This window comes from Sinocyclocheilus rhinocerous, unplaced genomic scaffold, assembly GCF_001515625.1.
Source record: "Sinocyclocheilus rhinocerous isolate Xijiao unplaced genomic scaffold, SAMN03320098_v1.1 scaffold847, whole genome shotgun sequence".
Lineage (NCBI taxonomy): Eukaryota > Metazoa > Chordata > Actinopteri > Cypriniformes > Cyprinidae > Sinocyclocheilus > Sinocyclocheilus rhinocerous.
This window is the reverse complement of record NW_015662598.1, coordinates 252422-263956: the sequence shown is the minus strand read 5'-3', so window position 1 is coordinate 263956 and position 11535 is coordinate 252422. Positions and strand designations below refer to the sequence as shown.

Sequence of the window (11535 nt, the reverse complement as noted above, 5' to 3'; positions counted from 1 at the left end):
TCATTTTTGGGTGAACTAACCCTTTAAGATATTTGTGATACATCCCGTGAGCTCTCTGACCCTCCCATAGACAGCAAGGATCCTAACACGATCAAGGCTCAGAACCGTAGCAAGGACATTGTTAAAATAATCCATGTGACATCAGTGGTTCAACTATAATTTTACATTGTTTACGCTTTGATCTGAACATGAACAACATATCCGTGTACATACGTTGCATACGTTGTTTACGTATGTGATAGTCTCCAAAATAGTGCTACAGGGTGACGCAGAGGAGACAAATTGTTGAATAAAGGTGTTATGTTTGTTTTCTTTGCACACAAAAAGTAATCTCGTAGCTTCGTAGAATTACGGTTGAACCACTAATGTCAAATGGATTATTTTAACGATGTCCTTGCTATGTTTCTAAACCTTGATCGTGTTAGGATCCTTGCTGTCAATGGGAGGGTCAGAGAGCTCTCGGAATTCATCAAAAATATCTTAATTTGTGTTCCGAAGATGAACAAAGGTCTTACAGGTTTGGAACAACATGAGGGTGAGTAATTCATGACAGAATTTTCATTTTTGGGTGAACTCTCTCTTTAACAGAGAAAGTGATAAAGTGATGGAAAAGTGTGGAGCAAAAAAGGCAATAAAATCACGACACCTTATCAGACTCAAACCTGAAATTGTTAGATGATTCAGGATGAGAGGTGATGTGTGTGTTGTGACACATTCTCAACCAGTTGTTCCTTAACCAGTGTGTGCACGATGAGAGCAGCGGCGTACGGCACGTTCGTCGGATGTTCCACCCTGGGCGGGGACTGGGCGGTCCGCGGGCACGCAGGACTAACATGCACTTTACCAGCAGCTCCACTGGTGGGCTCTCCTCTTCACAAAGCTCCTCCTACTCTCCAAGCAATAGGGAAGCCATGGACCCCATAGCAGGTGTGTAATACAGGCCTTAACTTAATTGGCTTATGGACTTTCATTTTGTTGATGCAAGTGTTGTTTTGATTGTCTTCTCACACACTCTTTTTTTGTCGTCTTTCTCCCGGTGTCTACATCACCAGAGTTGCTCTCTCAGCTGTCGGGTGTGCGGCGCTCCGCAGGAGGACAGCTCAACTCTTCTGGCCCCTCGGCCTCGCAGCTGCAGCAACTGCAAATGCAGCTTCAGCTGGAGCGCCAGCAGGCACAGGCGGCGCGCCAGCAGCTGGAGACGGCCCGTAACGCTACACGCCAACGCAGCAACCCTAGCAACATCAGTGCCAGCATCCCGCCGCCCAACACCGCCACAAACACAGCCATGACTGAGAGCAACCCGCTGGCCTCCCACAGCTCCCAGTTTCTTCTCACACGGTACTGCTCGGACATAACCATACACTCAAGATTGTTTATGTATTATTAAAGGGTTAGTTCACCCAAAAATGATAATTATCCCATGTTTTACTCGCCCTCAAGGCATCCTAGGTGTATATGACTTTCTTCTTTCAGACGAATCCAATCTGAGTTATACTAAAAATTGTCCTTGCTCTTCCAAGCTTTATAATGGCATGGGCGGGTGTTTTTGTTCAATAGTCCAAAAGTAGTCAAATAAAGCGCATCCATCCATAATAAAACATGCCTCGCACGGCTCCGGGGGGTGAACAAAGGCCTCCTGTAGCAAATTGATGTTTTTTGTTTAAAAACATATCCACATTTAAAACGATAATAAAGGGGTCATATGATGTTGCTAAAAGTAACATTATTTGATACTTTTAAAACGGTTCCGGTGCCTGAACTGATACTTATTAAAACATAAATAAATAAAAATTCCCCAAAAAAATTATGGATTGGCACTCTTAACTTTTATAAAGAATATCTCTTTGGATTTGAGACTTTAGTCTTTGCAACTTTACAGATCTTCTTTATGCACCAAGAGCTTGTAACACTTCAAAGAGAAAGGAAAAATTTTAATCGCATCATATGACCCCTTTAACAGTTTTGTGTAACTTCTGCCAACTGTCGTACGTGCATTCACGAGAGACTGCCTTTCCGGCGGATGACGTAGGACATAGGCGTAGCGCATGTGTGTGTGAGTCACGCAAAAACCAGTGTTTGTTTACAGGAGCAAAGGAAGCAAACGTCCAAAAGGAAGTAAAGTAAAGTTTCCTTACTTTAGCAATGGAAAACCAGTCTCCTCTTGGCTTATATCGAAATCCTCTGACATTTTTCTTTATAAATCCTCATTTTGTGCTTCTAATTCGTGACCGGTGTTTGGTTTTGTTCTCTCTCTGTTGCGCTTCTGTTTTCGTCACTAATCACCGGCGCTTACGCTACGCATATGTCCTACTTCATCCGCCCGGAACGGCTTTCGCCTACGACAGTTAGAAGAAGTGAATGGTGTTTATAACCCTTAAAATATGGATATTTTCTTACAAAAACACATCGACCACATTCACCCCCCCGGAGCCGTGTGAGGCATGTTTTATTATGGATGGATGCACTTTATTTGACTGCTTTTGGACTGTTGAACAAAAACACCTGCCCATGCCATTATAAAGCCTTGGAAGAGCAAGGACAATTTTTTAATATAACTCCGATTGGATTCGTCTGAAAGAAGAAAGTCATATACACCTAGGATGCCTTGAGGATGAGTAAAACATGGACTAATTTTCATTTTTGGGTGAACTAACCCTTTAAAGGGTTTCTTCTTACATCATCAGTTCTGTTGACTTCTGTTATTTTTCCCCCATAGAGCACAATTTGAGATATTTAGCAGAATGCCAAGCTGCTCTTTTCCAAACAAGTAAATATAATAGTTACAGCTTTTACGCTTTTAATGACCTGATAAAAGTACCTTAAACTTTTTTCCCCCATATAATTAATTTATTTAAAAAATAATACACCTCCCTCTATGATGATCATGTTTAAGTTCCTGAATTACAATTTATACTTGGATATTTCAGAAAATTAAAAACAAACAAATAAATAAATAATTGAATATTTTTGGTTATAAAATAAAATGTCAAATTTAGCATAATTTGGTTAAAATAAGTCAAATTTAACAAGAAAATGAACATGTGAACTTCATAGCCAGAGCTGCTCTGAGAGTTCAGGTCACGAGCATTTAATTTGTTAAAACTATCGCAGAAACTCAAAGGGCCAGATTTACTAAATAGCGCAAATTAGCGTTAGAGAGCAATTCCATAAAAGGGAGGGGCAAATTCTGTGGGTGATTTACTGACAATGCACACATTAAAGAACACAGACTCAGCCAGATCATTTCCATAATGACCAGCGCAATCTACCAAGAGCAGCACAAATTACCGCCTGTTTTAAGACATGCATTTTTTTGGGCGTTAAATAATGCCACAAATACCTGTAATTTGACGAGTGCTAATGTTAGTAAATCGCGTTGCGTGATTCATTTTAATACTCTCTTTCCATAAATTTTGCGTCTGAAAGGCAAACTCCTACAAATGCATATTCAATATGGTGAGTCACAAAAATAACTTTCCACGATATTCAGCGTAAATATTTCACTGCGCGTCTTTAGTAACTCCTGACAGAACTCTTTTAACACCAAAAGATGGTTTGCGCTGGCGTAAATCTGGCCCAAAGTCTTCTATGGCCTGCCAAAATAAAAGTTTGGTTTCACTTGAAATTATGACCGAAATATATTACTTAGTTTTGTACAGTATATGTGCTTCTCAAAATAACAACAATAATAAAAGTACAATTTAAAATATCATTAAGGAATATCACAAAATGTTTTGTTAATGACAGCACAATTAGACAGTAAACCTCTATTGTGCAGCACTTTCTTTGATGAAAAAAGGAATTAAATTGTAATTTTATTACATTATAATTCATTATAATTCATATATTCATGAAACGGTTAGTTTTATGCATTCATTTGATTATTAACATTTTTCATAATTAATGTAGTAACAACCATAAAACAGAAAATCCAGAAAAACTAGAATTTCTGAAAAGGTGAAATATTTTATAGGGCCCTGTATCATTAAAATTGTAACTGTTGAAATTTTATGAATTAATTAGACACAATATTTGGCTATTTGTATGTAATTAAACCATTAAAAACGGAATTCAGAAAAGTGAAATCAAATAGACTAAAATAGATTTTCTAGATTTCTAGTTTAGTATTTGTCCATCTAATTCCACCAGGTTGAACGAGCCGAAAATGTCCGAGGCAGAACGGCAGGCGCTGGAGAGCGAGCGCGCGGACCGTAGCCTGTTCGTGCAGGAGCTGCTGCTGTCCACACTAATGCGAGAAGAGAGCTCGTCTTCCGACGAGGACGAAAGGCGTTTATTCCTGTGATGCAAAGCTGAATTTTCAGCATCATTACTCCAGTCTTCTGTCCTTCAGAAATCATTCTAATATGCTGATTTGCTGCTCAAAAACATAATAATAATAATAATTATTATTATTATTAATGTGTAAAACAGTTTGTCTCTATAATTTTTTTTTTTTTTTTTTTTCTTTTTTGGTGATTGTAATTTCAGGTCTGTCACCTTTGTTACATTGTATAAATCCATGAAAGGAGAGCGAGAGGGAAAAAAAAATCTAAATACATCAGAACAGGTGTGTGAGAGATTGAGAGAAACCGAGAGACAGATAAATGGAACGAGAGTGAGAGAAAATAAGAAATATAAATATATAAATAAATATATATAAGTTGATAATCAATTCCACATAACTAATTTTTTTCCTTTAGCAGGTGAGCGTAGGTATCTGTGGCAGACCTCTGCTTCCTGTGTCTTGCAAAAGGCTCTCCTTATAAATACTCCACATTCAAAAACTGAAGAGGAAACAAAGAGACCTTCTCTAATGAAGCTGCTGTGTGTATTTATGAATATTAATGAATAAAAAGTGCTTGGATGGTTTACCATAACTACTGCATGAGGTTATTTGCAGCGTGCATGATTTTTAATGACCTTGTCATTAAAAAGGCAAAATATCCCAAAGCTTTCTTTAACTTTTTTTTCCCCAGGGTTACTTGAACAGAGCCCATTTGAAATGGGTGAAATATCTACAAATTTAGGATTTTACTTTTCTTTTTGTTTAATATGGAAATCAACAGCAAAATTGAAACCTGCAGTAGCTTCGCAAGAAAAACTGCTAAATGCTTATGTCACTCGGCTCCTATCTGCCCCTCCTCATCTGTGACGCTGTAGAGCACAACAGTGACCGCGCACTTGATCAGCGACAGTGTCTTTCCCATTCATTTTCTCCATAAGGATAACTAAACTGACCAGTTCCAAGATAAATTACAATGCACCATATGCAAATTTTATTTGTTTTTCAAAATAAAAAGGTATGAAAAACATAAAGGTACAAGGTTGCATACCTTGATGGATTAAACTACAATTACTGACTTATTTGTCCTTATAAGGATAAAAACATTGTGTAGTTGTATATTGCAACACATAGTCAACATTTGGTGGATCAAAAAAGCTCATCAAAGTTGCCTTAAGACAAGAATGGTTTTAGGTTTTGATCCACTTTAAATGCTGACTACTGTAATTTAACATATAGTAGTAGTTTGAAAGTTTGAGGAGATTTAAATACTGTTACCAAGAATTTGCCACAAATTTGGTTCGATTTTTGCATATGAATTTGTCTGTTTGGACCAATGCATAAAAATGGAGGACAGGCTGAATAAAAATGCTAATTCAAACTGTAACAGTAGTGGCTCTGGACATGTTATCACATGTGAGAATCTTATTGGTTGGCCAGTTTTCTTCGCAGTGCAATGGAAAAAGAATAGAACACCTTTCCGTAAAAATAAATAAATTGTCGCATTGATGGTGTACGAAGGTTCATGTTGGTCTGAACAGACACATTAACAGCTGTTGATTTAAAATTAAACATTTTATCGCATCAAATTGGCCCAACAAATATTCGTTTTGGTGTGAACAAGCATTTACTTACTGTAATTCGCAGTGCTTAATGGGTGTAGGTCTTCGCAGTGCAATGGAAAAAGAATAGAACACCTTTCCGTAAAAATAAATAAATTGTCGCATTGATGGTGTACGAAGGTTCATGTTGGTCTGAACAGACACATTAACAGCTGTTGATTTAAAATTAAACATTTTATCGTATCAAATTGGCCCAACAAATATTCGTTTTGGTGTGAACAAGCATTTACTTGTTTGTAATTCGCAGTGCTTAATGGGTGTAGGTAGTCGTTACTGAACTCTTGCTGCGATTTTTGTTTCCATGATAACAGCAAAGTCTCTGATTGGTGGAGCTCTCTTCAGAATTATGGGTAGTGTAGTTCCTCAGAGTAAATTCCTCTTTTTCGTTTTTTTTTTAAAAATTTTTAAATGACATTTAAACTCAGCTCATTTTTTCAGAGGTTTTCACGTTAAAAACCGGTTTCTCCATGGAGTAAGTAAATGGGATTTTTACTTTCAAAACCGCACTGTTGCGCTCTATTGGACGTTCAAATGGTCTGGCCTAATTGGCCGAGGCAAATTAACACCTTAAAAATGTCTTGTTGCCTACAAGAAAAAGAATATACAGGTATCGACAAAAGATAACCTGCTTTATACCATTTTAACTAGACGTCGATGTCTTAGTGTCTGTGTAACCACCAGATGTACTCTCTACCTTATGCACCTGTACAGACAAGTTAGGCTCTCCATTGTCATCTCACTCTACTCCTCACATTTCTGCTTTAGTACGCTTGGAACCCCTCTCTCTTCATTGGTAAAAGGAGGGTGCGAGATTTGCCACGCTACGGGCTTTATGTTAAACTTCTCAAAAGAGTGACATGCTTACATACTCTCTGCTAATAGACAGCACCTTATTTATTCAGGGTTGTTTTTTTTGTGGTTTTTTTAAGCTTTGTGATTGATCATGCCACCTCCATGCCTATACTCTTATCCTCTATGTAAAATACAATGAGATGTATATGGAATTTGTGCGTTAACTTTCATAATGGATCTAGGACATGGGCAGACTTTCTTTTTTTTTTATGTAAATTTAGAATACTACAATAAAAACGGCGCACAGCTTTTGATGAAAACCAAACCCCATCCTCTTACTCTCTGTGACTGTGGTCTGAATACTAGTCACATCAACCTATTTAGAAACTTACCTTACTTCCCATTCATACAAAAGTTTTGCTACACACATAAGGTTTTGAAAAAATCTGCTTCTTTTTTAGTCTGTGCCATAAATAGAATGAAAAGAACTAGATTCTTGATGCTTGCCCACACAAAATTTACCACCATGGGTGTTGCAGTGTGTTTGCAGAAGTGTTTTAAAGGGTTTCTACATTTTTTAAATAAGTGCATCATCTGGTGGTATTTTAAGTGCACTTATTGGAATTTTTAGAGTTAATACACTACGCAAACTTTTCATAATATAAAATAGCAGAATAGGGCACAAGTATGCAAATTGGGATGCTCTTCCTTTTTTGGACAAACAGGTAGTCCTGCCCTAAACTCACACCATTGGTTGAACCAGAAGTTGACATATTGGACTGAATAGTGGAAAGTACTCTAAAGACTAGTTTACCCAGAAATAAAAATGTGCTCACCCTCAGACCATCCAAGGTGTAAATGAGTTTGTTTATTCCAAACTGATTTTGAGAAATCTAGCATTACATCACTTGCTCACCAGTGAATCCTCTGCAGTGAATGGGTGCCATCAGAATCAGAGCTGATAAAAATATCACAATAATCCACATGTAATCTACACAACTCCAGTCTGTCAATTAATGTCTTGTGAAGAAAAAAAGTTGTGTTTGTCATAAATCCATCAAGACATTTTTAACTTCAAACTGTTGCTTCTGGCCAAAATATAAGAGTCCTCTATCCATAATCAGTGCTGGGAAGATTACTTACAAATTTTATCACATTGATTTAAATAGGATAATCTTGTACCATACTGATATAAAAAAATCCAAGGAGAAAGAAAATATAGTCAATTCGTTGTTCTTAACATGAAATGAATTAAACATTACTTCAAGTTTTCCCAAACTGGCATGAAAGAGATTTGGCTGACAAAAAGTTTGGGAATCCCTGCATTGCATGTACAGTTAATAAGATATAATGTGAATTTGTGCATTTTAATGTATCGGAAAGCAAAGGCCTTCCAAAGACATAGTAATACATTGTTAAATAACCCACTGAGGGATAATTCAAATACAAATTAATGTGTTCATCAGTAGTTGATGCAGAGTTAAAATGTTGATAAAACACTCTTAAAATTGAAAGGATTTTTGTAAATTGTGTAAATATTATGTAATGGATAAAAAAGTAACTAGTCTGATTCAGAGTTAAAATTTAATCTAATTACAAGTACTTTATCCAGATTACATGTAATCAGTTACTACCCAGCATTGTCCATAATATTGCTTTCTCCAGTGAAAAATTTGTCTTGTCTGAATCATAAGAGAAATATGCACAGATCAAGCACCGTTTACAAGTGAAAACAATTCTAGAAAAATATGTCTGTGGCTTTTGACAGGACAACCGGGCATGGACTTTTCACTGGAAGGAAGCATTATTATGGACTGGCATTTTGACCAGAAGTTATTACAAACATGCAACTTTTTGCTTCACAAGACATTAATTGATGGACTGGAATCATGTGATTACTTGTGAATTATTGTGATGACGGCACTTATTCACTGTCAGAGGATTCATTGGTGAGCAAGTGATGTAATGCCAGATTTCTCCAAATCTATTCTGTAGAAACAAATTCATTTACATCTTGGATGGCCATAGGTTGCTTATATTTTCAGCAGTTTTCATTTTTGGATTTATAATATTAAGCTGCTGCTTGAAAAGAAGAAAAATAATACTGTGTGTCCATCACAGGCAATCTCACAAACACAGCTAATACTTTAGCCCTCAAGCCTCAAAATACCTGATGCCATTTTCACTGTTTACCTGCAAGGCATGGGCACTTTGCCACAAAAAAAATGTAGTGCCAACTACTACAGATTGTCTCTGTGAATTGTGCCATGGTTTGGAGCAGCTGGCCCTTCACTTCACCGGCTATTGTTAGACCTAAATATTAGCCTTGGGATTCTTTTCATGCCATACATGAAGTGGCCTTTCTACCAAAATAACCCTTTGTGAGCAAGCACATAATACAAATCATTCACAAAAAAAAAGTGTCTTCACTGTCATAAAAATAGAATGGAGAAAAATAAGTGTTGTTAAGTTCTTGAAAGTAGTAAATAGTAAACTAAGAGTTTATTTTGCTACATTGTTGTGACAAATTATGAATGCATAATTTTATTTTATAGCCACAGGCCAATAAATCACTGCTTTCACATGAAGGATTAATATTTTGTTTAAATATACCAAAAAACAAAGATTATGCATATACTATATGCTACAGTTTATGAGTTTGTTTATGGTCAGTGATTTTTTTTTTTTTAAGGATGCATTTAATTAAATCATAACTGACAGTAAAGATTTCTGCAAAATCATGTGACACTGAAGACTGCAGTAATGGCTGCTGAAAATTCAGCCTTGCCATTACAGGAATAAATAACAATTTTAAATTCTAACAACTACACAAATACAAATATAAAGAGAGAGAAATAGACACACATGCACAACCACACAAACATATGTGTGTGTATTTCTATCTATCTTTATATCTTTTTAAAAAAAAATAAACAAGCAGTTAGTAAATGAATAGAGTGCAAGTCTAAAAGGGGCAAGTTTTTTTTAAAGAATAGAATTAGAATAGAGAGTGCTAGAGGTGGAAGAGGTGTGTTTTTAGCGGATTCTTGAAGATGCTCGGACTGAGTTGGGCAGGTCATTCCACCAGGAGGGAACATTTAATGTAAAAGTCAGTGAAAGTGATTTTGTGCTTTGTTGGATGGCGGCTCATTAAAAATTAATCTTGCCGCCGCGTTCTGGATTAATTGTAAAGGTTCGATAGAACTGGCTGCAATAGTCCAGCCTGGACAGAACAAGAGCTTGAACAAGGAGTTGTGAAGCATGTTCCGAAAGAAAGGGCCTGATCTTCCTGATGTTGAATAAAGCAATCTGCAGGACTGGACAGTTTTAGCAATGTGGTCTTGAGAAAGTCAGCTGATCATCAATCACAACTTCAAGGTTTCTGGCAGTTTTTGAAGGAGTTATGGTTGATGTGCCTAACTGGATGGTGAAATTGTGATGAAGTGATGGGTTTGTTAGAACCACAAGCAGTTCTGTCTTGGCAAGGTTGAGTTGAAGGTGATGGTCCTTCATCCAGCAATAAATGCCTGTTAGACAAGCTGAGATGCAGATGCCTTTTGCCAACAGGGTTGACAGGAGGATCTGGTGGTTAACTGTGTCAAAAGCAGCGGACAGATCTAGCAAGATAAGTATTGAAGATTTGGAATCCGCTCTTGCCAGTCTTAGGGCTTCAACAACTGAGAGCAAGGCAGTCTTAGTTTAATGCCCACTTCTGAAACCAGACTGGTTTATATATGTGTGTGTGTGTATGTATGTATAGATATAAAGATAGATATACACACACACGTTTGTGTGGTTGTGCATGTGTGTCTATTTCTCTTAATATTTGTATCTGCATAGTTGTTAGTTATTAATAACATTTGCAACATTATACACAAAGTAGTAAGACATACCACTTTTATTAAATGCACAGTATTACAAGGAACATTTCCACTGACTGCAGAGAAGCTTCTCACAGGATGCACAAGCATAGAGTACTGACACCTAAAGCCGTGAGAGATTGAGTCTCCCGGGAGCACACGCTCATACACACACACACATTCACTCACAACCAGTGATCCAGCTAAACAAATAAAAGAAATGGAAACACATGTTTAATTCCAGTTGCCTAAATGGGTGCATTTCACAAAGAAATGTCCAGGGTATATTTTATCCCAATATATATATATATATATAAAAAGCTTAATTTACCTTAATTTAGGCTTATTATCTTTTCATGTATTGTTTCTCTTTTGGGCTGACCGGGACATTTCTCGACACTTTAATTGAGATTCACCCGACAGAGCATAAAATCTTGGCTTACAAAATAATGCATAAACAGTGTTCCAGTACCCAGTCACAGTTCTTCATTCATATACAATGTTAAGAGCTTTCCAGAAATCAAATGAGGATGGGGGTTCTCTTGGCTCTTTCCCCCTGGACGTGAATCAATTAAAAAAAAAAGGGTGCAGTAAGCATCAGTAACATCAAATTGTTTACTACACAGGGGAAAAGGCTAGTTGATCAATTACAGATATAAAAAAAAAATCTAATCGTACTTTTTTTATTATTATGAACAACCACAGGGAAAAGAAATTATACTTTGTCACGCAAAATAAACTCTATTTACAATCACATATTGCCGGAGGCCCATTAGACATGTTTTTCTTCCCTTTACAATGTCACACATTTGACGTGGTGCCTGTTTGAAACAGAATATATAGAGAGAACATATTATTTATATAGACAACTATTAGAACTGTACAGAATGGATTATAAAGTACAGGCTGGCCGGCTATTAGAACACACAGAAATCTGTATAGCAAAAAAAAAAAAACTAAGAAAAAGCCTTGTTCAATA

General features: G+C 36.7%; 1 protein-coding gene across 1 annotated transcript in view; it reads left to right on the top strand.

The window, feature by feature from the left end:
- The window catches only part of LOC107728200 (E3 ubiquitin-protein ligase KCMF1-like), a 27135-nt gene extending 22832 nt beyond the window's left edge, over nt 1-4303 (top strand). Inside the window, exons 5-7 of the mRNA XM_016538298.1 lie at nt 750-927; nt 1053-1338; nt 4150-4303. Coding sequence (XP_016393784.1) covers nt 750-927; nt 1053-1338; nt 4150-4303 — 618 coding nt within the window. The remainder of the gene's footprint in view (nt 1-749; nt 928-1052; nt 1339-4149) is intronic.
- Nucleotides 4304-11535: the final 7232 nt, after the last annotated feature.